General features: G+C 47.8%; 1 protein-coding gene across 2 annotated transcripts in view; it reads left to right on the top strand.

Moving 5' to 3' along the window:
- GAB3 (GRB2 associated binding protein 3) overlaps positions 1–17,546 on the top strand; it is a 61,901-nt gene extending 44,355 nt beyond the window's left edge. The window contains exons 3-10 of one of the 2 annotated variants that reach the window (XM_054289801.1): positions 5,357–5,573; positions 5,974–6,446; positions 8,930–8,982; positions 10,301–10,550; positions 11,657–11,738; positions 13,331–13,433; positions 14,680–14,793; positions 15,817–17,546. In XM_054289801.1, coding sequence (XP_054145776.1) covers positions 5,357–5,573; positions 5,974–6,446; positions 8,930–8,982; positions 10,301–10,550; positions 11,657–11,738; positions 13,331–13,433; positions 14,680–14,793; positions 15,817–15,933 — 1,409 coding nt within the window. In that variant the 3' untranslated portion in view covers positions 15,934–17,546. Of the gene's footprint in view, positions 1–5,356; positions 5,574–5,973; positions 6,447–8,926; positions 8,983–10,300; positions 10,551–11,656; positions 11,739–13,330; positions 13,434–14,679; positions 14,794–15,816 lie in introns of both variants that reach the window. The other variant, XM_054289800.1, reaches the window with a different exon arrangement.
- The last annotated feature ends 9,092 nt before the right edge of the window (positions 17,547–26,638 follow it).

Below are 26,638 nucleotides of genomic sequence, written 5' to 3'. Positions count from 1 at the left end.
GTGTTAGAAGTGTGTGTATAGACTTTAGAGATGGTCCTGCCAGTGAAGCATCAAGGCAGCTCTTTTGCCAGGCCCTACACCTGTATATACTCAGCAGAGTGAATTTCTTGAAAAGCTGCCAAGAATTAACCACTCCAAGATGGATGTAGCCAGTAATTAAAGTGGGGACCTGTACCATCATTAACTTACCTTTTAAATGAGACAATCAGGCTCAGATAACAGCAATCTGTCTTTCCCTTGACAATTCCAAGGGGCAGATAGAGCAGCAATTTGAGAGTTGCAGAGGAAGTGAGTCAGAATGAAGCCTTCAATGCGATAAAAGGCAGTGCAGGAGTAGAAGAGGGGGCCATGGAGGGACACAAGCCCTGGGGCAGTGATGTGTTTGGGGGTATCATGTGTGGCCAGACAGTTCATCCTTCCATGGTCTTTGTGCTGCTGGTGTCTGCAAGTGCTGCATGGCCACACCATTACCAAGAAACTTGATAAGAAACAAAAGGCTATGGGAAAGGTTTTATTTTAATCTATCATGGTTCCTGGCATTGCTTAGCTGCCTTTTGAGCAGTGTCTTCTGAGGGAAATGGGAGTGGCAAGAGCACTGCAGCCGTCCTGTTACAAATGTGATGCCTGTTCTTTTCCCATTCACTTCAGAAACCACCATGAAAACTTGCTGACAGATTATGTGTCAGTACAAGCTGCCCATGAATACAAATTTCAAAGTAGCTCTGGTAGGGATTGGAGTCTGCTGCCCTTTGGAGGCTGGATGGAATTAGGGATATTCAGTAACCACCTTCCTACTGTTTTGCCTTTGTTGACGCTGAGTTGTTGCTCTTGGGTTGTTATTGCTGGTGCAGGTTTGAGATACAAGTTTACCAGTTACTCTGAAATAAAGGTAAACCCTTCTATGCAAAAGAGAAAAATAATTTTTGTTTCAAAATGTGTAGGCAGCCTTCTCTTGGGCACTTTGTGAGGATGTCAATGGGGGATGTGATCTGTGGCAGAGGAGCTGAGACAGTGGCTGTCCCAGACAGATGCATTTACACTGGGAAATGCCTTCTCTGTTTTGCTGGTGCAGTGCACTATTGCTTGTAAGACTTGCACATGGACAACACTCAGAGTATTACACATTGGTATTTCTCCCTGAGCAAAGATTGCCACTGTGAGCACTGATGGATGAGAAATGACAGCTCTTGCAGCAGCAGTTGGGAAAGCTGACACTCCAAGGCAGATATCACCCCCAAGAAGTTCAGCACTGCCGAGCATTTGCCTTGGTTCAGTACAAAGTCTGGCACTTGAACTTGCAGCCCTCATCAGGGGTGGTGTGAGCTAAGCCTCCAGACATGCACTTACTGTGTCTCTAATGCCAAATAGCTCCTAAGAGCTTCTATTTATCCTGCCAGTGAGCACAGGTCTGGGGTGTATCCAGGTCAGGCTGCCAAGCACATCCAGATCCTCTGATTTAAATCTGCACAGCTCCAAAAATTGCACATCACATTTCAAAGAGTTGTTAATTGCTTCAGCTTTTCAGGATCTCCTAAGTTCTCCAAAAGCCTGTAGGTTTAAACAAATTACCCTTTAAAATTAACATTAGAAAAGAAAAGCCCTGTTAAATGCCACATGCTTTTTCAACTTAAATGCTTCTGCTTTTAAAAATACTAGTCCCTGCTGTGAGTCATATCACTCTTAATCTGTGCATGGCTGAAAATTTGCTGTGACTGAGGCCAAAACACAGTCTGCTGCTTTCTCTGCCTAATGCCCAAAGTGTAGCCACAGGTTTATGCAGTGACTCAGCTTTAAGGGCTGTCCTGTTGTTCCCAGTTAGTCCCTTCCAGCAGCAGAGGATGGACAGCCAGGTCCCCACTGCAGAGGTGTTGGCAGCCAGATGCAGAGTGAAGTTACAAAAGCTCCTGTGAGCACAGCTCTGTAGTCAACAAGAGAGGGGACAGCTGGGAGGCAGAGATGACATGGCAGCTCCAGGCAGATGTCAGGAAGCACCTGGGAGGGCGGCTGTCAGGAAGGACTTGCCAGCAGCACTCACACACTGCTGCCACCAGAAAGTGCTGCTGGCTGTGCTGGGAATCACAGGGAGCTGGCACCTTTGGGGAGTCAGCTGGAGCAGAGAGGAAGAGGCCTTGCTCCTGGTTTTCCTACCCTATGTCAGCAAAATCCTGCTTCCATCTTTGGTGAAACCTCCCAATAATGCCATCATTCCCCAACCCCATGGGATCCATGGCCATGCAGGGGACTGGGAGGATGCTTGGCTCGAGTGTCTGGGGCAGCGGAGGGGTGGAATGAAGTGGCTGTGGGACACCAGGGGCACAGTTTATACCATGTGCAAGCTGAAGTGTGAGTAATTGACACAATACACAATCCAATGTGCCACCTTTTCATTGGAGAAACTAGTGGGAAGGTGTTTAAGCAGTTTCATTAGGAAGCCTTACTGTTATTATTTCTACCTTGGCATGTCAGTGCAGCCTTGGTTGATGTCAGAAGAACACCCCTATTTCACTGTGTCCCTGCACGGCTGCTGCACCACAGCAATTCTTGGGGAGGGGGCTGGGGTCCATAGCAGAAGGGAAAAGCCCTCTGTTTCTCCAAGCCATGGCCCTTCATTGATGGGAGAGGTCACTGTGGAAGATGCTGTGCAGCCTCTGTAGGGGTTTTCTCCATAACTGCAGAGCAGAAATGTTTGGTGTTAGTAGCCACCAAAGTTATTTTGGCACCTGGAGCCTCTTGCTGTCTCTCTGGCAAAGGGGATGGCAGGCTCCAAACCTATTTTCTGCCTTCTCACTGTTGAAAGTAGCCATGCATAATTTATTCTGCCCAGCTGCTGTGGTAGTGTTAATGCACACGATTCGGTTTCCAGCAGAGCTGGCAGGGACAGGAACAGTCTGTGAGGAGCTGGCTGCAGGTCCCTGAGCCCCTGAAGGTCAGGAAAGGGCAGGTCTGTGCTGTCCCCACCCCTCCCTCCTGCTCACAACCGTTGCCATGTGGTCTGCAGCTCACAGCCTTTCCTGATGGGATAATCCATGGCTAAACCCTGTGAGTACCAGATGGAGTTCAGGCCTGTTCCTTCTCTGTGTTAATAACTCAGAATGTCATTAATTTCTTTCTTATGCGTTGTGGCAGTTTTAGTTGTTGGTTTGTTGGGGTTTTTTTAAATGCAGTCAGATGGTGAAGTGAACATGCTTTTCTGAGATCCCATGGGAGTTAGCCCAGTGTGTGTTTGATCATTGTCAGCTTGCAAGACAGCTCTGAGTCCTAGATTGAAAAGCAGAGTTACTGTCTGAGCCAGCATGATGAACAAAAGTTATTTTTCAGATGGGCAGGCTGCAGCCCTCAGCTCTGCTTTGCAAATGTGAAACCCTGTAAAAGCCAGATGATCACTGATGAAACCCTGCTGCTATAAGCACCTGCTCAAAATTAAAGCAAATCCTTTGCTTACACTTGAATTTAAGCCTATTCTTACATGCTTTGCTGACCTGAGGCCCACCACTGCCCAGATCTCTGAAGCTAACTGGAGGAAGCAGGAGGGAGTCAGTAGTGGGAGATGGGAAGGAGAGGCAGCTCCCTCCCAGGTTGAAAGGGATGAGATGTGCAGGGAGGGAAGATCAGCTGCTTTATTCTTCTTCTGCTATCAGGAAGACGAGGGGTGAAGCCTGCTGTGGCTGGTGTGGGATCTTGCATCACTGGGATCATAGACTATCCCCATTTGGAAGGGACCTGCAAGGATCACCCAGCCAAACTCCTGGCCCTGTACAGGATGGCCCCAAGAATTGCACCATGTGCCTGAGAGGGTTTAGTTTGTGTTTAGTCATGTGCTGTCTAACCACCCAAGCCTTGGCAGTCCTCTCCATCCCCCTGGTCTGCTTGCATGTATACCCAGCACCTCCCAGACACAGAAGTGACTACAGCAGCCTGGTGCAGTGCCAAGGCTTGTGCCTCTGTTGAGGTTGGGACTAGATTGGACCTGCTGGAGGGTCTTAGGACCTCATCACACAGTGCAGGATCTGGGGCACAGGACCACATGCAGCTGGTCAGGGGCTGGTTCCCAGCATTTCCATCAAGTTCTGGACATCGGCATTACAGAAATCTGCCATCTTGCTTTACATTGAAGGCATGTTAATTCTCAGTGTGGTTTTATCAGCAGTTCCTGGTTTCTTGTGTTTGTTTCTGCTGTGGGGTTTTTCATTTTGGAGAAGGGTTAGGCAGCTTTGCCTCAGGCAGTGTCTGAGCCAGAGAGATGGGCATCCACTGCCAAGCCCTGCAGGTGCCAGGGACCCAGTGAGCACTTTTCCATCCCCACACAGCTCTGGTGAAGGAACTGCCATGCAGCAACCTGAAACTTCATTAGAGAAATCATATTCCCTAACTGAGGACTTGTGCTCTGGGTGCCACTGTTTGAGCTTGCTGCCAGGAGCAGCTGCTTTTGGGGAGCTGCTCTGTAATGACAACCTTCCTGCCCCACAGCTGCCCCTTGTGGGAGGTCTGCACTTGATTTTTTGATTTGGAATGCCCCAAAAGCTTTGTTTAGCTTGACTCTGTGTGGCTCAGCCATTGCAGGGACAGAGGCCAGGAGAGGAACAGAACCAGACTTCTCTGCTGCCAGGCAGTGCTCAGGCCAGATGGGTGTCACAGCCACAGGCTGCCACTGATGGTGTTCTTGGTGGTGTGAGCAGGCAGCCAGCTCTGGGCCAGCCCCACTGCCTGCAGCGCAGACCCCCTCCTGTCCCACTGCCATCCTACTCTGTGCTGGGGATGCTGGAGTGTTATGCCCAGAGAAGGTGGCACTGAGCTCGGGCTCCCTGTACCTTGTGACCTCCAGAAAAGTAGTGTCACTTTTCTCAGGAGAGAAACTCTTGTGGTCTGGTGGCCAGCTGAGAGAGGCATAAAAAGCTTGCAGACAAGTTCAGAGCTTGTCTGGCTACTCCATGAGCTGGAAAGCTCAACTTTGTCTACTGAGATCTAGTAAGTGGCAAGAAACCAATCCCTTTCCTTGTCACCATTAATTTGAAGTGTTGGAGATGAATAATTAATTATTTGCATTAGATACTAAAAAACCACTTGATGGAACAGGCTGCTGTGCCTCAGCTCTTTCTTCAGCAGAGTCTGTTCCTCATTGCTGGCTGCAGGAGGGAGAGGGGGACCCCAGAGCAAGGGTTCTACACCTTTGTACAGCCTGGAGGACTTTGATAGCCTGGGGCAGGGGGAGCAAAATCAGGCTCCCCTCTACCCAGAACCCGTGTGTGCCTTGACTCTCTGCTGCTCTGGTGTAAAACATCCCTGGTGCAAAAGCAGGGTGGTGACAGCCAGGGCAGTCAGAGCCGTCCCTCAGCCGGGCCATCCGTGTCCATTGCAGGTTCTGTGGAGAGCCTGTCTCACACGACCTCGTCCCCACAGCCCTCGCCGGCCGCCTCCACGCACGCATCCCGCATCGCCGACCCCTCCTTCTCAGTGGAGCCCGCTGCTGCTGCCGACGCTGCCGCCGAGGAGACCCCCAGCGAGTCGGGCTCAGTCTTCCTCCCTGACTACCTCTTCCTGTCCAACTGCGAGTCGGGCAAGCTCAGCCACAACAGGTGAGTCTGGGCTCTGTGTCGGGCTGGAGCCCCCCTCTGTCTGTCCAGGCATGAAGCACAGCCCCAGGGAGCCCTGCCACTCAGGGCTGGCTTCCAAACACAACAGGGGACCACCAGCCTAATCCAATTTGCAGGGTGCTTTTCATAGCATAGATTAGTGATTGAGCATCATGTGTTGGTGCTGTCCCTTTTCAATGTGGGTGGCTGAGGATCTGACACACAGCCTCCCCCCAGACACCTGCTGTTGCCCAAGGTGCTCCACACAGTGCCCCAGCCTCAGTGCAGCTCAGAGGGAAGGGAGAGATATTGTCCCAAACTGTGTGGTTGAGTGTTGTGTTTGCTGTGTTCTTACAGCCAGGAGAAAAAGAAAGCTCAGATCCTGACCTCTGTCTCCTTGCAGGTGTGACAGCTGGTCAAATTCAGACAGATCTCTGGAGCAAACATCATCAGACGATGTTTTTGTTGACTCCTTGCAATCCCAGCCCTCCCTGTACCTTGTACAGCCAACCGGCGCCGGCACCGTGCAGCAGGTCGGAGCCACAGTGGCAAATCCCAGCGTGGTGTGCAGGAGCACAGACATTAGTGGGCCATGCAGTGACTTTTCCTCCTCTTCCCCGCTGCTGGGGACGCCGCTGAGCCCTGAGTTTCAGGCTGACAAGAGCCAGAAGGCGCTGCCCTTCGGGGTGACGCAGCTGGACGTGCTGTCCAACACGCCGCCGCCGCGGCCGCCCAAGCCCACGCACTTCTCCGACAGGAGGGGAGAGGAGCTGGGGGCCCTGCAGAACGGCCACGCGGGCATCTGCCGGGCCCAGGTGGCTCTGGTGCCCAGAAGGATCTCCTTGTCCAGCTTGGACAACATGAGGAACTGGAAAGGTGAGTGCACTTCCAAGAGGCAGCAAAGCAGCACCAGTGTGATGGAGCTGCCCACATGCACAGAGTGGTTTTGACTTCCTGTTGTGCCTCTCTGTCCTCCCCTCTGTGAAATCTTACACCACCCAATGTAACACCAAGTGCTGCTTTCAAATGAACTGGCAAGCAGGATTCAGTCCCTTAGGCTTGCTCCTGCTGTGTAGAAGCCTCTCAGTATGTGTGCAGATAGGCAGCAGTTTGGCTCTGATCCCTTCAGGGTGCCTCCTGCCTTGCTAATTTTCCCCCTTCCTCCTCAGAAGAGAAAGCAGTAGAAAAACCAAAATGAGAAGTCAGCCACTGAGTTGGGCAGTGCCAAACTCTGTTTATACAGGTCAAAATGTGGGAAATGCCTCTGGAGCTGTGCTGCTTTGCTGCACAGTCTGTTCTGTGAGAGCTGCGTGTCTTTTCACAGCTTAGAGTAAAGACCAGGAAGTCAGGGAGACACTGGGGATGGGATGTAATCCTGGCTGAACCAGGGACTCTGCGTGTCCTTGAACAAATCCCACTCTGTCCTTGCACTTCGGTCAGGGCAGTCTGAAAACCTGCTGCTACAGAGCAAGGCAAGGCTGCAAAGCAAACTCCACTCTGAGCTGAGCTGGCTTTTCCACTTGCTCCTGAAACACCTTCATCACAAACAGGAGCAACAACCAAAACCCAGAACATCACGATGTCAAAAACCAGCATCCACAGTATGAGAAAACTTTATTACATGGAGCCACAGGACAGAGGGAGACAGCTGGAATACCTGGCTGGAAATCATCAAGTATATTGTAGTGATGTGAAAACCTTCATTTTTGATGAGGAAAAAAGTGTAGGTTTTTAAGGGCAAGCATCCTTTAGACTCCTGCAGTTTGAATGACCAGACAATGTGTGGGGCTGTTAGATCTTGCTCTTAAAGCTCAGAAGCTAAAGCAAGGAGATCTCTGCTCAGTCTGTCAGTGTACAGACAATTCTTGGAAGGTTTCTGGAGAAACAACCATCAGTGGAATTGCTGTTCTTAATTATCAACTACATTTGGTTTCTCCCTGAGAGGTGCTGCTCTTGCTTCTGCACGTGTGCTGCTCCAACACAGCTGGTTCATGATCCTCCAACCCAATTTACACCAAAATGTCTCTAAGAGGATTAAGTGGCCAAATGTCATGTTGTGCTGCTGTGCTGTAGGGTTGTCTCTGCCTGATGGGGGCAGCAATGAATTAATAAGTGCTGCCATTTTTTCTTACCCTAAGTGTAGCTGAAGCCATTTGAAGGGTTAAACTCTGAATTAAAATGTGTTTAACAAGAAAGATCAGAAAAATAAAGAGGGAGAAAGCAGCGGTTCCTCACCAGCTTCCTCAGTGAGTGCACTCAAGTTATTAACTTATTTTTTTGCCCTGCTAACCTGCAAAAGGTGCACAGATGTAATTAGCCCAGGGAGAAAGCAGCATGAGCTAGTGGAAGTGCCATGAAGGAAGATGAACTGTGAGGCACCTGTATCCTGCCACAGCCTCAATATCTTTCTGCCAAAATAAATAACTGTAGCTGTCCCAGGACAGTGACTGTGTCCCTCTGAAGATGTATCTGCACTAACAGAATTGCTTTGTTCTTGTTTAGCCCTTTTGGCTGGTACCACAAAAATGCCCCCAGTTGCAGTTCTGACATCTCTGCCATAAGAGAAGGGAATGGATTAACATGGTTGCAGGGATTTGAGGCTTTCTCACAGAAAAGCCATTTTCTGCACAGAAAACCCCTTTTCAGGAAAGGATAGTGGTTATAAGCATCTCCCACAGCTGAACTTCTTTGTGCTGAATGCTGGATTTTAGCATTTTTGGCTTTTGCTTGGAAAATAAAATTGGCCTATACCAAGGCCCACCTGCACAAGAGACTGGTGACTGTCTCCATGATCTGGCTGCTCATTCCCCATCACCTTGAGCCCCTTGCACCACATCAGCACTTCTGGATGAAAAAACAAAGAATTTTTCTCCTACCATTAAGTTCCCCCCCACACCACTTTCTGTACAATAACAATTGCTTCCCTGGCACCTTAAAAGGCTCCAAAATAAATATCCAAGAAATAATATCTATAATAGCCCCTTTTCATATAATTTTCCCAGTTTAACAGATGGGAAAACAGAGAACAAATAGAGCGGGAGCTGCATTTAAATCCTTGCTTGCTTGCTTGCTCCCACACCAGCCTTTTTCCCCAACTGTTTGTGTTACAGGAGGCATAAGTTTCAGCTGGATTATACATGAGCAGGTTCCTTGGTTTCCTACTTAAAATAATGTAATCACTCTTGAAATGCTGCTGAGTTGGATCTGGTCTTAAGTGTCATTGTATTTCCTCATTTAGGAGTTATGGAATCTTTATAAAACTCCAATTATTTTAGAGCCATATGTTTTACTCCAGAATTATCTCAGTAAGGTTGCACTGCCTTATCCCATTTTTAATCACTTTTTTTTCCTCACAGCAGACATGGAAGGCAGTTCCCTAAGAAGTCGAGATAAGAGGCTTAGCTTGAATTTGGTAAGTACTCTGTTTGCACAAATTTAAAACACTGGCAGAAACTTCCCAGTGAATCATTTCCACATCCTGATACTCAATCATTCCTCTCCTCTGTTCAGCAGAAGAATTTAAGAAGTGGAAAAAGTGCCTAGCTATGGGCAACTTCAGTGCTGGCTGCTTTGTGGCTTCAGTCAGCCTTTGAGAGAAGAGGGAGGGAGAGGCCTCAATCCTGAGCGTCCCATTTTTAAAGCAGATGAAGCTGGGTCTGTTATGACAAGAGTTCCCAGTAGTTTCATGAATTAAACTGTTGACCAAGAGCACCAGGGCTTATTCCTTGAAAAAGGGGTCTAAAGAAGCCTATCACCCCATGGTCCTGAGGGATATCTCTTCTTTAGGACATTGGAAAATGTCTGCTGTCACAGTGCCTGTGGTTGAAGGCTCTGTCAGTCCACAGCTTCCTGCCTCAGCCTGTGCCAGACACAGTTCTAAATAGCACCATCTCACATCACATAGCCAGTCTTCAGCCTGGGGCTGGATCTTGTCTTCTGTGGCAGATCCTTTGGTGGTGGTGGGCAACTTATATTTTTCTCCTTTTTGAAAGCTTGCAAGGATTGTAATCACTCCCTCTCACCACTCAGCCAGCGCTAACGTGCACAAAGTGATTTCCTAATGCTAATTCTCCGTGATCAGAAATGAGTTGTAGGTGTGTGTGTGCTCTCTCAGGTTCCACATTTGCTAGAGTCTAGTTCATCAGGTGTTGTCCTTTCAGACTTTTTTTGTCAGGATCAGGATCTTGCCTCTCACAGTAGTAACTCTGACCTCATTTTATAGGTCAGAATTACTGCTGTGAGAGGCAAGTGTGGCCTCGCTGAAGCTGGATGATTTCACCAATAAAGTCCCCAGTCAGTTTGGTCCTAGCTTCCAGCAGTGACTCGTGAAGCTCAGCGTGGACTGCTCCAGAGCTGGAGGGTTCACCTGAACTCTCATGTTTGTGTCTCGTCCATCAGAGCAGTGCTGGGCTCAGCTCAGGTGTGTTCCCAGCAGCCTGGCTGGGAGGTGCCTGGGCTGTGCATTAATGGAGCCCTCTCTCTGTGTCCCCGCTGTGCGCTGTGTTCCCAGCTCCTATCTGGGAGGTGCCTGGGCTGTGCATTAATGGAGCCCTCTCTCTGTGTCCCCGCTGTGCGCTGTGTTCCCAGCTCCTATCTGGGAGGTGCCTGGGCTGTGCATTAATGGAGCCCTCTCTCTGTGTCCCCGCTGTGCGCTGTGTTCCCAGCTCCTATCTGGGAGGTGCCTGGGCTGTGCATTAATGGAGCCCTCTCTCTGTGTCCCTGCCCTGCAGCCGTGCCGTTTCTCCCCGCTGTGCTCGGCTGACAGCTCTGAGGACAGCTACGTGCCCATGCGCCCCAGCACCTCGCCCTCCGCGCCCGCCTCCGACTGCTCCCCCGACGGCTACATCCCCATGAGCCCCGGCTCCGCCACCTTCACCTTCCCCGTGGTCAGCACTGAAAAAATCACCAGCCCCTTGCCCGAGCTCCCCTCCGACGTGGAGCCCCCTCCGGTGAACCGAGACCTCAAGCCTCGGAGGAAGTGTAAGCCCTGACCTCAAGTGCAAAGCCTGGGGGTCCTGCTGGTGGGGGCATGGGTGACTCCTTGGATAGTGTCCTTGGCATGTCTTAAAGCAATTCTCCCTCTAGAGGACGGGTTGAAATGCTGCACGGTGACTTACAGCACTGTAGCCGGGAATGTGCCTGCAGGGAGGTTTGTGAGTGAGGAAGAGCTTCCACGGCTGCTTCTGCAGTCCCAGCTCAGGATTGCCTGGCTCTCACTGTCACTGCAAACAGCCAAGGGGGCCTAGCCTGGGAGAGACAGCAGGCTAAATCCTGCCACTCTGAGGTACATGTCTCACCAGCTCTCCAACCTGCCAGGAATGGGACATACAAACACTCAAGTACTCAAACTTGATGTGTTGGCTGTGGTTAAACCTCTCTTGGGTAGGCACAGCTGTCCTCGTTTAATGAGGAATTTTCTGCAGATGCTTTTGCTGATGGTAATTTTCCACTCCTGTTTTCATGGCATGTCCAAAATCTGGGTTGCACTTCTAGAGAATATACTGGGGACAAAATTCAGATTTCAAGTGGGGAAATTGCCTATACCTAGCCTACAATAAAGCTCTTGGGGTTGCAGAACCACAGTGTTACTCAGAAATTGGTTTAGGTAGTGCCGCTATAAAGTGGGGACAGACATTTAGACCATTGCCATGAGGAAAAGCAAACTCATATCCTTTCTTAAAGGGCCTTGAGAATGGTGGGCACATGTGCATTGAGTAGTGACGAGGATGGTCCTGATCCCCGTGGATAGGACCTTTTTGTTTAGGACACAATCCAGAACCTGTTATAACCTGTAGGCTGAGCCAGCCTCTCCAAGGCAGCATATACAGACCATATTTGGGGCAAGTGTATGTATCTTGTGTGGCATTTAGTCTCTTTATGCCCACTATATTTATTCTGTTATTTTAGGGTGATTAGAGGACTTTGCTTTCCAGCACTGACCAAAGAGGTCGTTTGTTACTGATTTCCTTCTTGGTTATGTTCTGTGAAATACTCTGTTAGTTTCTTTCTGTTAATACAAAACTGCATTTTTCTGAACAGTCTGTACTTTTCATTGAAAACATAGTTCCTTTTGTTCTTTCCTACAGCACGACCACCTCCTCTGGACTTGAGGAATCTCTCCACGATCCGGGAGCACGCTGCTGTGACCAGGATGTGGACTGTGCCTTAGTAAGTCAACAAGAAACCTGCCATTCCAATCTTCTGGGCATTAGCATGGAGTAGAGTTAAAAATAACTTATCCCATCCCACAATAAAGATTCCTGGCAAAGCCCACAAACAGAAGTTCCCCAAGGTTCCTTTCAGTATCCCCCAGGCTTTTGCTGCCTCTGAAAAGCAGGGCTCCCTTTCACAATGGGCAGCTCCAGAGAATTCAGTGTCGTGATTTGAAGGTTCCTTTTAACCTGGAGCTGGTCTGTGCTCTGGTGTGGCTGCTACAATGGCTAAAAGCTCGGCATGCCTAAAGTATGATCAATCCATTTTTGCTTCTTAAAATTAATATAGCAAAGTAGAACCAGATCAGATGAAGAGTTCCCTGAATTATAGACTGGGTGTAGAATTCTGCACTGCCACACAGCAGTCCAGACTTCAACTTTTGGCATGACCTTTTGTCGCTAGAAATTAGTTGTTGGTAAAACAAATGCCTTTGATCCCAAAGCCCAGGAAGTATGACCAGATAATACTGTTGGGCTCCAAGCGCAGCAGAACACTCATCTTCAGGGAACTTGTGAGCAGGAGAGGCCTTCAGCCTGCCGGTTAGGGGGGTTCTTGGCACAAAAATAAAGGCAACTGTACCAAAGTGTGCATGCAAAAGCCATAAATTCCCACCAACCTCCTCTGCACACCCTGGGCACTCCAGAAAATGTGGGGGTTTGCTGGCATGAGTGCCAGACATGGTATTTCCACTCCCCCATTTCAGGTTGTCACATGAAGGGCAAGAGACACAAGATGAGCAGTTTGTCAGTTGCAGAGCCCTCTCTCACATCCAGCCCAAGGCTGGTTAAGCCCCTTGGCACTGACTGTTAGGGAAAGCCAATACCCTGCCTCCCCAGCACCCCTGCCAGAGCACTGAGGTTAATCAGTGCTGACACAGAGCAGAGTCCTGAAGGATAATGAGCTTAGAGTGAGTTTGCATGTTTTACACTAACAAAAATAAAAAATAAGTTATGCCTGAAACTAATACAGCAAAAGGAATTATGCTGTTCATGCACAGAGAGGCCATCTAATTTCCTATTAACCAAGCCCATTGTGCTTGCCTGTGGTAATTTATTCACCATGCACCTCTGAGAGAATTGTGTTCATGGGAGAGATTTCCTTGTGCAGGAGCTGAGCCACAGCCCTCTCCACAGCACGGGTGGCAGGCGTTGACGCTGTGTGCAAAGCCAGATCCAGTTCCTTTGCAGACTGATGAATTCACATCAGTCCCCAAAATGTGGATACCTGCACAGCCAAGTAACTGCCCCCATCATCACCCAAATGAATGATAGCTCTGTGCCCCTTGGTAGAGAATTGCTTCAATGTTTTATGGTTTCTGTTGTACCAGATAGCAAACTTTCATAAATCCCAGAGGAAAAAAATCAACAAAATCCGTCAGCAATATAGCACACTATTTCTAGAACTAAGGAGTGGCTTTGGACATCCTCTCCACAAAGGCTGCAGCCTTAGTGTGAGTTTATTCACCATATGGACTGTGTCAGGCTTTGGCTTCATTTCAGTGCATCTGTAAGATGCTTCCTTAACCTCTCCTGTGTTTTTCTTCATAGCAATCGAATGAGCTTTATCTCACCAGAAAGAGACAGTATTAATTCAGCAAGAATATTTGCCAATTCAGTTTCCGGAGAAGAGGAAGAAAGTTACATTCATATGGTAATGTCATTTTCACACAGCCATCCTTTGCTTTATGCTGCTCTCTCACATTGATGGAGAATGCAGAAGTTTGTTTTCTAAGAAAAAAACGTTGAGAAGGTTTGTCCTTTGCCTTCTGGTTTGTTTCTTTTTTTTTTTTCAAATGATGAAATGGTTTTAAACCAAAGACACTGGGACCAATTTACAGAGAGATAAGGGAAGCCCTTTTCCTGCTCTGCAGAACTCAGCTGTTCGCCCACGAATGTTGCTGAACAGTTCCAAGAGATCACAGGGATCAGCCATATTTACATGAGAACTCATTAAGACAAAAGAAAATTAAATCTTTTCACCTCTTAAAAGTGTGCTTTGCAAAATCTCCTAGGAAATAACAGAAAGCCGTTAGTACACTTCCTAAAGAAACACACAAATATTGTGCAGAAACAGAACTCCCATTAAAGTCTCATCGCTTCTGCTTTGGCTGGTGGCACTAACCCCACTTCCCATCCCATGAAAGAAGAACATCTGGCTTTGTGGCTTCCTTTTTTTTCATTTTGTCTTTAGCCTATCTTGCAAAAGATCAGAATCTTGTTTTACTTTGAATTTTAGGTGGAAATGGATCTCAAATTCATTCATCTGAGCCATTGTCTACAGATCTGCTCCACAGCCAAAGCCCAATACCAATAGCTATAAAAATATATTGCAAAACTGACCACAGTCTCCATGAACCATAGCTCCAAATTTTAACCCACATCTCTACCAGACTGAAATGTGCTCAAGAGGGCAATTCCAGTTGTAACCATTCCCTGTTTGGTTTTTCTAGTCTAGGAAAACGTGACATATGTTTGTGGTTATTTGTGATTTTATGAGAATAATTTTAAGTTTCTGGATTTCAACTGAATTTTCACCATTTCTTCAAATTCATTGAATGATGATGTTTAAGTGGCACCCCTGCAAATCTGAGCATTCTGAGGGCTTGGATTGAGAAGCTGGGCACAAGTCCTTCTTGATAAAATTGAGTGTAAATCAGCCTGATTCGGTTTTTTTGCCAGAATTATTAGAAGAAAAATGTTCTCATTATTTCTTTATCCCACAATTATCAGTGTTATGCTGTGGTTAGTAACCAAATGCACCTTTGGCTTAGACAGAGGGCCCTGACTGTTCTCATTCACATTCTGCCAGGTGAATCTCCCAGCTCCCAGTTGTGATCCTGTGTCCTTCTAGAATCATGTGTTTTAGAGCATTAAAAGTTTTTCTTTTTTCCTGACAGGAACACAGACAGGCCACCTCTCCATACAGTGGTGCTTTTCCATGGACAAGGAAATCTAACCTTGATTACTTAGCACTGGATTTTAACTCTGCTTCCCCATCCCCTGTGCAGAAGGTAGGAGTCATCTGAAAAACCCCACAGCCTCCTGCCTCTTTGTCTGCTGGGAGGAAATCCAGACCCAGGGTTGCATTCTGCTAGGTGCCCTGAGTGCCCTGATGAAGCCAGCCCTGTTTCCAGCTGACTGTATTTGTGTCAGGCCCAGGATTAATATGACAAAATCATGGTGAGGGTGCTGAGGTGTCCTTAGTGACTCAGAGGGATGCTGCTAACACAAGCTCAGCACAGGAGATGAGGATATGAGGATGATATGAGGATATGAGACTGCTCTGGGAAGTGCAGCCATGAGGGCTTGTGGGCCAGCAGGTTGATGATTGCAGGATCTCTGCATGCTCCTGCATTTCATCAAGTCTCCACAAAGCCTTTCCTGCTAGTTTTCCCAAAAATCTCTTTGCAGTAACAAGTTGCAGCCCATGATAAATCCATGGGGTAAAACTGTACCATCTCTTATTGTCTGGCAAAATGTGCATCTTTATTCTTGCATCATCAAAACCATTTCAATTTCTTTTGCAATACTGAGAAAATGTGTTCCTTGTTCCAAAGAACTTCTAAGCTGCCCAAGTGGTGGGTGGGTATGACTGCAAAGCAATGAATTGTTGTCAGTTGGGATCATTTTATGTCCTATGTATCATTTTGCCCATCAGCCCATACTCCCAGATGCAAAAGACTCATGACTCTTAAGCTTTCTTGTTTAAACCCTCCCTGTATCTGAAATCAGTTAGGTTATCCCTGCAGCAGCACCACTCAGATGAGGAGAGAATGATTATCTGCAGGGAAATAGCCAGTACAGCATGTTTCCCTCACTTGCTGGGCTGAGTGACAGGGTGACAGATGGATGATTGTAGCTAAAGCAGGCTGTAAAGCAATGCTTTTGTCAGCTGATGTCACTGTGAGCTTCACAGTGAAGGGAAGCAGTCAAGGAACGAGGGAAAGGGAAAACAGAAAATCAAGCTAAGTTTTACTAGCACCCCTTTTCAATGTGAAAATTAAAACATTGTTTTTTTCTTCTCTGTCCCATAGAAACCTTTCCTGTCTGAGGAGCAGAGGGTGGACTATGTCCAGGTAGATGAACAGAAGACTCAAGCTTTACAGAACACTAAGCAGGAATGGACAGATGAACGACAATCGAAAGTATAAAGGAAGAAGATTTCTGGAAGGGATCTGGAGGGGGTTTTTTTTGCACTGGAACCACAATGTTAATGAAGCAGCTATCACAGGAGAGCTCAAAGGCAGAGAGTTGTAGGATGCTTACAGTCTGTAGAGGCATTTTTACTGGAAACCTTTGATTTCAGCTGGAAGAAGGATGTTGAGTGAGTGAGTGGTTCACTGGTGACTGAAGCAATGCATTAGCCTTTTACTGCCCTTACCAGTGTGCTCCATGGTACCATTTCTGGCATGATTCTGCAACGAGTCATACACTTAACGTTAACAAATCCACTACAAGTTGTATTAATCTAGCTCCTCCTGCCTTCTCCTTCTCTGCATAATTCCTAGTTGCTAAAGCTATTTTTTGATATTCCTACAAATGCTGCAGATGCTCAGAGTGCTTTTGTGGCAACAGGCATCTGACAGGTTTTGGTGACTAATCAACTAAGGGCTAAAATACTGAAACAATAATAAGAACTTTTTGACTATATAGTGCTTAAGCAAAGAGAATTTCGAAAAATATTTTCCCCTGGGTTTAAAAGGTCTGGCTGTGAGCTGAAGCTGTCAGAACTCAAAACAGAACTACGTGTCCATGCCACTGGAATGCATGGTCTTTGACCCTCTGGATGGTGGTCACTGTACTCAGCTTCTTCCCTCCATTGTGGCTCATACCTGTCACTTTTCTGTCTGATTCTTACTGATGTTTCCTCCCCTGTCTTGGGAAGTGTCTTCAGCACAGCACAGCTGCTCTTCTTGTAGGAGGCTGCAGCCACACAGCTCTTGGCTGGCCAAAAAATAGAAAGGGAAGCTGTGAGCCTGTTTCTGCAAGCCTTGAGAGAACTGGCAAAGGATCAAGACTGCTTTCATCTGAACAGCAGAAGGAATGCCATTGGAATGCTGGTAGCAGGCGTCAATCTGATTGTTTCACTAGACCCACCCCAAAATAAAAAAGAGCATTAGGAAGTGCAGCGTGCTCTGGGAGGCCAGGAGCCTGCCAAAACAGGACAACAATGTGCTCACACAGCATGAGGACCTCTGGGTTCAGGAAGCTTATCTACCTTGGGACTTGTTACAGGCACTATCTCAGGATGACATGTGTGTATAGTTTATAAGATATTTAACTTTAAATGCTTGGCTGTGGTCTTTATTTTACAGTGGCACACAGCCACCTGACTCATGGAAGTGGGCAGTGGTGCTGAGTGACACACACTGGGTTTGGTCTCACAGGCTTTGCTCCTGTAGGTGAGTCCCAGTAGCCATAAGAGGTCTGATCCTGTCATCAGGGACAGACAGACAGGACCCTTACAAAAGATTTCTTCTCTGACAGTGCCAATTCCCTGGCCTTCCTTCATGTGCCTGTTGTTACCACCTTGCATTGCTGTAACCTGACATCCTAAAAATTCTAATCTACAAACAGAGGTCATAGAAATGCCATTGCAGAAACCACTGGCATGTCAAGGCTTCTCCTCAGCTTGTTCCTTACCCCCTGTGTGCTCCCATCACTCAGGCACTCTGGGAGGCCATCGCTCATCCCGTGGCAGAGGCAGCATGGCTAACAGAAACACAGTTTTCCTCCTACCTCAAGAGAGCTGAAGGGCTTGCAGGTCTCACTCTTGTTTAGCCCAGCCCCTGGGGATCTGTGGTGACCAGGATCTCACTGGGTTACCCTGCAAGAACAAGGGTCACCAGCACCTTCACTGACTGGGGCAAACGGGGCACCCAGGCCTGCAGGGTGAAGTGTCCTGGACTAGAGCTGCTGCTTGGAAATTGGGGTTATCCTGCAGGTAGCTGACCTGCTGCTCCCTCCTGCCCTGCTCCTCTCCCCCCTCACCAAAGCTCTCAAATGAAAGTTGATGTTGATAAAAATTTTGAAAATAATTCCAACTTTTCCACATGCACCTTGTCTGTCTGGTGTGAAATTTAGTTTGTTAACACCCAGCTGTTTTGTCCTCTAACTGACTTATCAGAGCTGGGAGCACCCATGCCCTGGGATATTGTGACAGGGGAGAGGCAGTGTGATCTACACCGGCACAGAGGTGTCAGAGAGAGGAAAGCAGGGAAGGGCCATGGATACTGAGACCTCTGCCTTTCTGCTCAAAAGAATTGCCTTTCTTTCAAAGTGTGCAAATAACACGTGTCCCTGAAAGCTCTTGGTATGTGCTGACACACTGAAAGGGTTAAAAGACCAGCTAAAAGGCATTTTCAATTACAAACAGACAACCTCCACAAAGGGTGAGTGAAGTTATGTTCTGCTGCTGCAGATCCCAGGTTGTGGAGCAATGGCAGAGCAGCCTCTGATGCAGATCAGAATCACAGATCAGCTCGTGTTTGACTGGAGTGTTTCCTTTCATGCTGTCAGAAAATATTCTCAAGTGGAAAAACACCAAGTTATTGGAGACAACTGACTCACTCGTTATTCTAGTTTATTGTAAAAATATTTAAACGTCAACAAACCTGGCTAACAGATCATTCAGAAGTTTAGAGAAGAAAGAGCTGTATCTGGATTTCTACTCCCCTACAAGGACATAAGCATATAGCTTGGCAGGGACTGTCCTTAGAGGAGAATGGCCCCTTTCAACTTCCTGTGTCCCCTGCTTGCCCTCACAACACTCTTATCTTGATCAAATGCTGCTCACTGGTGTCTAACTTTTAACTTAGAGCTAAGTTTGAGGGTCTATTCTGATTTTTCATGTGATGTCCATTTTTACCAGCTGCTGCAGGGCCCGTGACATTCTTTGCAGGTACAACACATGAAACAGGAGCAATTAAAAAATACTAGGGGATAAAATTTAAAAGCAGAGCAGTCCTTCTCAAAGGCTTTTTTTTCCTTTTGTTTTGGTCAAATTCCACAATACTTCAAAGAGGGTTAAGAGGAGCAGGATGGTGGGAGGATGGCAAAGCCAAATCTGCTGTGGCCACCTCACCACGAAGGGTTTGGGTGTGAGGGGAGCCATGACTGACTAACCTGTGGGCCAGTACTCACAGAGCAAGCTGCTGGGAGTGGAGGAGTGTTACAGAGCAAAAAGGAGTTGCTGTTCAGTTGAGGCTGTTCTTAGATCCTAATCCCTTGGCCAAGAAGGAAAGAAAAAGAAAATGTGAAAACTGAGTCAGCTTTTGACACTGTCATGACTGAAAATATAGCCCAGATTGGAGCCCTTGGTTAGTACTGGCTCTGGGGCCAGCCAGGCACGCTCCTGATGGTGTTCTCTTTTTGCCATGGGTCTGTTATTTGCATGCATTTTTTCCAAAAGTGTGGTGAGAGCTGATGCAGAGAGATACTCTGCACCTGAATGAGCACAGAGTGGCCAGTGGTCCTTAGCAAACTCTGCTGAGGGAATTGGCACTGCCCTGCCCAGGTATTGTAGTGCCTTCTCCAGCACACTGCTGGGGCCTCTCATTGAAATAGGGAGAGCACTAAATGAGCAGAACTGTTTTGGTTTAATTGGAAATGTCACCTTGTGGAGTTGCTGGAAGTTTGGTTGCAGGGTGACATGGAAAACAACCAAGCTCAATGGTTTGAGTCCTGTGGTTATTGTTGGGTTCCCCCCACTGATGTGTTTAATATGGCCTTACTCTCTCCTTCAATGACTGCACATTTGACCAAGGCATAGCAGGTTCACAACTCATTTGCTTTTTGGACATTTCTAATTCCTTTATGACAGGAGGCAGCATTAATTTCCTTACTGGCAGAAAGGAACACTTAACCTGAGAAATGCCAGCAGCCATGAAACTGGAGCAAGGTGTTTTCAGCCAGCTCACTTTGCCAGTGGTAGCACCTGCTTTCTTCATTGTCACTAACTACATCCTAGATGTGATTTCGGAGTTGCATTCACTTGCAGTAAGTAGTTCAGTAATTCAAAGACCACCAGATGCTGTGATGAGAACGAAGCACAGGGCAATGCCTTCCCTTTGTCCCCCTGTTCTGCAAAACTTGCTCAGGTTTAAAAAAAATAAAAGCCACCAAAATAGCAGACATTTGCCATGTCAAAGCCAGGATATTTTTTGTTTTTAAATAAAAATAAACTTTTTCTTGTGCAAATGAAGCATTATACTTTTTTTGTATTTGTAAATCTGTGGGGAAGCATTAAACAGTCATCTCTGTTACGAAGGGACAAGTCATTGCTAGAGGGAAGGGGCTCACCTTCCTCATGTTTCATTGTAATGTTTGGTGTATATATTTGCACATTAAACTGTATCTTTTTTCTAATAAATTAATATAAAAGGTAGCTGTGATCTTTAATTATTTTGGTATGTGAAAGTGCTCATGGGATAAGCTCCCACATCTTTCATTTCATGCTGTTTCCGTTTTTAAATTCTCCTATTAGGCAGTGACTTGTTCATATAAAATATTTGGATGCAAGTTGAAACAAATTGGCAAACAAATGTCATGTGCCTGTGTATCAGGGAGATTATTTGCAGCATAACAAAGAACTGTGAAGTTGTGGCTTGGGCTGATGTCTGTGCCCTCCTGGGACAGGGAGAGCTGCAGTCCCCCAGTCACAGCCAAGGGGCAGGAAGGGGCCACAGCTCCTGAACAACCATGTAGAGCACAAGCACAAATTTATTCAGCACATGCTCCAGGCTTGGATTCAAAGGCTGGTTGTTATTTAACCTGGTCTTTTAATTGCTCTGTGCTGAGCAGTGTAGTTGCTGGTAATACAATTTCCACGTGCAGCAAGCTGGGAATGTGGGATCCTTTCAATGTGCACATCCTGGGAATTGGAAGGTGAAACAAGGCAGTCCATGGGAGCAGAGCTGAGCAAGCCTTGCTGCTAACAAGCCAGGTAGTTTGGAAATAGTTTATTTATTGCTTCAGGCAAGTGCCACTTTTGGATCTGCACGCTTTGTAATCTGGCTGGAGGCACAGCGTGGGGATGGAGGGAGGTGGAGGGCTTGGAGAGCCCTGATGGAAACTTGGCTGCTCAGCTCAAGACACACAGACACGTGTGGCTCAGATAAGCCCTCGCCTGCAGCCTTGATAGAAGGGAACTCCGTGACATTTTGTGTTTGGTCTTCCAGGGAGGGCAGGTCAGACAAATAAAAGGTCAGATAAAGTCTGACTGGCATTTCACAGCTCCTCCATGTGCTCTGCCCAGCAGAAATGGCAACAGCCCTTTCACCAGGGAGCACTTCCCGAAAAGAGACCTCCCTCAATGCCTCTCCTCCCAGAGCCTCGGAGAGAAACAACTGTGGCAAAAAACAACTGCATCAGCCCTGCCACCATGGGGGGAGCCAGGAAGCTCTCACACTTCCACACCTCCATGCAAAGTACTTTACTGATTGGGTAATAATAATAACAACAACAATAATAATAATGTAAAAAAACTGACAGCAAAATGTCTGGATATGTAAGCACTTGGCTCTATAGAGGCTGGCCTCTCTAGTTACATCTGCAATTTCAAACCACATCCAATATTTCCCTGAAGCAGAAAGCCACAGAGCGGCCAGCCAGGTAGCAAATCCAGGTTATCTTCGTGGGGTGTGAAAAACAAACCTCTCCAAAAAGGCACTAATTCCCCATCATAGAATCAGAGAATATACCTAGAGTTGGAAAAGACCCACAACAAACACTGGGGTCCAGCTCCAGGTCCTGCACAGCACAGCCCCAAGGATCACATCGTGTGCCTGAGAGCATTGTCCAAACCCCTCGTGAGCTCTGGCAGGCTGAGTGCTGTGACCACTTCCTTCCAGAGGCTGTTCCAGTGCTCACCCTCTGGCTGAGGAACCTTTTTCTCATATCCAACCTCTCAGCCCTGCACGTTTTGTCTCCTCAACTGTTCTGGTTGAAGTGCAATTGCTTTGGTCTTTTTTAGCCAGAGCTGCTCAGGAGAGCATCTGCCTTAGAAACAGGATTCCTTCCTAGTGCATGAGCTCTGTATCAGCTCAACAAAACAGTGGTGATATCTCATTTCTCTCCAGGAGATCTCCATGATTTTTGGCAACAGAGCCATACTTAATTCCAATTTTTCATGTGGCTTTGCAGGACAGTGACTTTCCCCAGGCCAGTGGCAGTAGCAGAAACAACACTGAATTTGTGGGTTCTTAGTCCTGCTATTTTGCTAGCAACTTATGCAGGCTTCACACTGTGTTTTGACAGGTCTTAAGAGTCGCATTTCCCCATCAAACAGCATCCAAAACTCCTTTTCCAGTTGTTTAGGGCACAGAGTGCAGAGGGACTCAGCTATTGGGTTATACATATTAATGGCAGCACACTGGCAGTCAGGGGTACCACATCCAGCACAAACAAAGGATGCACTGGCAGAAGCTCAGCCCATTCCCACCTGGGGAGCTGATCCCAGGCCCTGTTGTAATGCAGGAGGGAGCAGGGAGCAGCCCAACCTTTCATTCGCTGTCCTGTTTTTTTCTACTTTGATTTTCCTTTCACATCCAATTTTAGCATAAGCTCATTGTTAAACAGCCCCAGCATCCTGCTCTGACAGCTTTGGGATCTTGGCATATCCATCACTGTGTAAGAGCCTGAAAAGCCCTTGCTCTCTGGTGGGCTCACACTGAGGGCCTTAAAGCTTGGGGCAATTTGAGGGGGTGTTTTCATGGCATGGGTTTGTGGTGGTTGTTGCAGTTCAGTTTGCTCCTTCGGTCAGAAATTCCATTCTTTGTCAGGAGCTCAGCTTCTTGGAAGTGCCTCTGACTGCTGCTATCTTCACATGGCTGGCTTTGCTGCTGCTGTCATTTCTTAGCATCCTTCCCACCATGGGCAGCATGGGGGAGACCTGCTCTGTATTTTCCCCCAGAAGGGGAAACCCACAGACCCCTCCCATGAAGCATCCTTTCTGCTTCTGTCACTCTGCCAGCATCTTGGTTTTCTCTGGGAAGCCACTGAGTGTTTTGTAGAGTTACACAACAGCAAAAAGGACAAGACATAAAATAGAGGCAGCACTGGCAGGTGTCTGCAAGCACTTGAGGAGGTGCCAGAAGGCAAATAGAGCTTTTTCCTTTAAATTTCCAGATCAAAATTCAGGACAAGCTTTAAATGCAACCTTTTATACAGCCTGAAAGTGAGAATTCCTCTACAGAAAGACATGGAGGACTGAGCAGCACAGGAATTCATTAAATCCTCAAGGTCTCCATAACTCTTCCTTGTTTCTGTTTAGCATTAATGTGGCTTTCAGGAAGCAGCCAGGCTATCAGGCAAAGGGAGACAAAGTTTACAGGAGGAGTGCCAGTGGGGCTTGTGTGCCCCTACTGCAGTGGCATCCAGCTGATTTCCCTGCCACCAGCCCCAACTGGCACGGAGCTGTTCCCCTTCCCAGCTGAGCTGCCTGAGGACATGCCCAGCCAGGGCTGTGACAGGCTGTGCCCAGGGGCAGGCAGCCCCAGGAGGGACACACTGACCCTCTCCTGCCTCCTCCTGCTGCTTCTCCTGACAAACAGCCTCACACCCACAGAGCTGTGCCCGGGCCCCTTGGGGCCCCAAAAATCCAGAGGCTGAGAGATTTGCCCTTGGCCACAGGAGCAGGTGACTCAGTCATGTCTTAGGGTATGTTCATTTAGACTATGAGGAAATTATTTTAAAGCACTGAGCAAGCCCAGTGTACTGACCCTGGCAAATGAAGTTCCCCCAGAATGGTAAGGGCTTCCCAGAGAAAAATTTATCTTGCTTTTGGTGTAAATTTCATGCATGAAGATGAGGCAGGCAGCAGGACAGCAAGGCAGACTGTTTACAGTTCAAAACAATAGATGTCTTTTAAAAGTGTTTTTAAAATAAAAAACAGAAGATTCATCATTTCTTTGGTTTAACTTCCTCCACAGTTAGTCAGAAATCACCAGGAAATGGCACCGAAGGAAATCCGTCCCGTTCTGCCTGCTCAGCACAAGGAATGTGCTCACCCCAGGACAGGGGAGGGGGGCTCTGCCCTTCAGAGCTGAGCAACTCACAGAGACAGCTCAGCAGGGAACTTGCATGAATGTAAAGACAAAATGACAGGGAGAAAAAATAAAGATGGGTTTCCACAATCAGCACAGCCAGAATCTGACTTTTGCATCAAATTAAAATTTGGAATAGCCAGAAATGTCAATAATTCTTTTTTCCATGTTTATATATGGGAAAAAAAAAAACAAAACAAAACAAGACAAATGGCCCTTAGCTATTGACATTATTTGTCTCCCCAGAGTCCAAAACCATCTCAGCCACCATTGGTAGCTATATCTTAAGCAGAGAGTGGGGGAGCTCATCACCATGGCTGGTTATTAGAAAAAAGCAAACACAACACAAAGTATATTCCATGACTACTGAAAGTCTTTGCCAGCACCAAGTGCTTTCTTCCACCAAAGCATTTTTCCTTTTTTCCTCCTCTCTGCTGTTGGGGTGATGGCCACCAGGCCACACATGATGTGAACAGCAGATAAGGATTCTCTCTAGACCCTTTGAAGGACAGATATTTGCATGCTTTCCAAGCCAAAATAAAAGGTGATGGTTTGGGATGTGGAAGTTTTGTTCCCCTGAGCTCCTACCCACTGGAGCCTTGGGCAAAGCTGAGGGGAAATCCAGGATTCAGGCCCTCAAGTTAAAGCAATTCACCTGGATTTCTTCTCATAAAGGGCATTTTTCATCAACTGCTTGTTAACAAAATCAGTCAGCATGCTGTTTTGCCTGATGTTAAATTGGCTGTAGAATCATTGCTGCCCTTGCCTATTCCCAGCCCCACAGTGTCCACTGCCAAGGTCCATGATGTCCAGGCTGCTTCCACCAAGGCTGAGCAACCCAACCTGGATTTATCAAAGCCAGAATTTCTGGTATGGGTTGTTGTTTGTGCCACCAAATTAGACACACAGGACAGAGCTCAAGGACACCCTTCAGGCAGGGCTCACCTCCTCCTCCCCGTGTCTCAGGCTGTCAGACACCTTCCTTATGTGCTGCTTCTTCACTTCACAGCCCATCTGAAAGACTCCCAGCCCTGAGGGGCTGCCAGTGGAACAGTACATGCTGGAACTGAAAAGCAAGCAGACCTCTATCTGTATAAAAGATTTTTATCTCTGTAATGTGTATCTATATATAGCTTGAGGACACATCTATGTATATAGTCTCAAGAAGCAGAAGGCATCTGTCTCTTACACTGGGACACAGAGGCATGTGGGGGCTGGCCTGGAGCTGCACTGCTCCTCAGGGAAGAGCAGAGTTTCCATTTCTGTGTCCGCCTGGCTGCCCAGGGCCTGCTCTGCCATGCCTGTGCACACCAAAACCATGGAGGCCCTGCCCACCCCAGCAGCTCCCTGTGCTGCCTGGAAAGGGACAGGAAAATGCCACTTTTCCCTGTCACCTCCCCCGTGCAGAGCTGCCTGGGGACAGTGTGACCACCACCAGCAGCTTGGGCAGTGACAGGGATGGTGCAGAACTCCAGCCATGGTGACTTCAGTTTTCAGCTGCACTTATTGCCATGGGAAATGTGCTCTCTCTGCTCTCAGTGCTTGTGGGTCTGAGCCCATGCTGTGGCTCCTGGGGTCAGGCTTTTAAGGGACAGTTAAGACAAATAAGGTCCAGCCACCTGTAAACGACTCTGCTCCTGATCAGCTCAGTGAGGGATGGCTACAGCCAGGTTCACTCCTGGCAGCTCCCATGCTGTCTGTGAGATCCATTGCAATATTGGTAATGGGTTTTGGTTTGCTAGAAGTAGCCACTACTGCAGAACTGGGATGGCACTGGTGACACCAACTCTGCAGCTCCTCAGTGCCAGTGCTGCTGTCACAGGGTCCTGGCACACAGCAAGGCAGAGGTGTGAGCACTGCATGCGCTGGAAATGCCATGGTACAAACATCTCCCCTGCAGTGTCCTGGGCTCCTTGTCCCAGGGAGATAACCAGCAGTATCAGGCTGTGCCCAGGCAGAGCAGGGTGCCCCAGCCACGGGTGGGACCTGCCAACACCCAGAGCCTTTAAGGTGGAAGGGCCCCAAGCTGCACCATGGCTGTCCACTCCATGACAGTTTTGTATGCAGGAATCTTTGCAGTCCCTGTTTTTGTAATTTTTGCCATGTTTTACCTTCTGAAGCAGGCAGAAAATTGACCATGTTAATGTAGTTGCCTTTACTCTCTGGCATGGGCACTTCTGTGGTTCTCCAGACACCCCATGGTGGGTGGTGTTCCTAGGCCAAACTCAGAGATATCCAACTCCAGGAACACCCACCACAGTTAATCCTGGTCTGATGTTGGCCCATTGCCCCCCACTCCAAACCCATGACCTCCAGGGCTGGGTGGCACCCTGGTGAAGGATGGCCCAGCTGATGGTGTTTGCAATGAACACCCTCTCTGGCTCTCACAGCCCCAGGCCCTTCTCACTTGGTGCCCTAAGAAGAAAGTGATGCCATTTCCTTCATGTGCTCAATTCACAGGCAGCCCTGCTGCGGCCACACTGCCATTATCAGTTCTCAAGTGAAGTTTTGCTGCTCCCCCCATGCAGGGACACAGAAACTACCATCACCTTCTCTGTGCACCTTCTGCTGTGTGCAGAAAAAGACTCTGCATGACACTGCAGAGCCCAGTGCCTGTGGCTGCATTGCCCTGTAACACCAACCCCACCACTGTGTGAGGAATGGGAGGCTCATCCATCACTAAGATGCTGTGTGTGCCTGCAAACTAAACCCCACACTTGCATCCATCAGAGAAAAACCTGCCAGAAGTGGGGATTCATGGAGGGTTGCCAGTGCTCCCTTTCCATTTTTGCTGATTAATTTTATACACAGA

The sequence above is a fragment of the Melozone crissalis genome, unplaced genomic scaffold (assembly GCF_028551555.1).
Source record: "Melozone crissalis strain CALT ecotype California unplaced genomic scaffold, PUWL_Pcris_2 ptg000068l_1, whole genome shotgun sequence".
NCBI classification, from domain to species: domain Eukaryota; kingdom Metazoa; phylum Chordata; class Aves; order Passeriformes; family Passerellidae; genus Melozone; species Melozone crissalis.
This window is presented reverse-complemented; position numbering and strand designations above follow the sequence as displayed.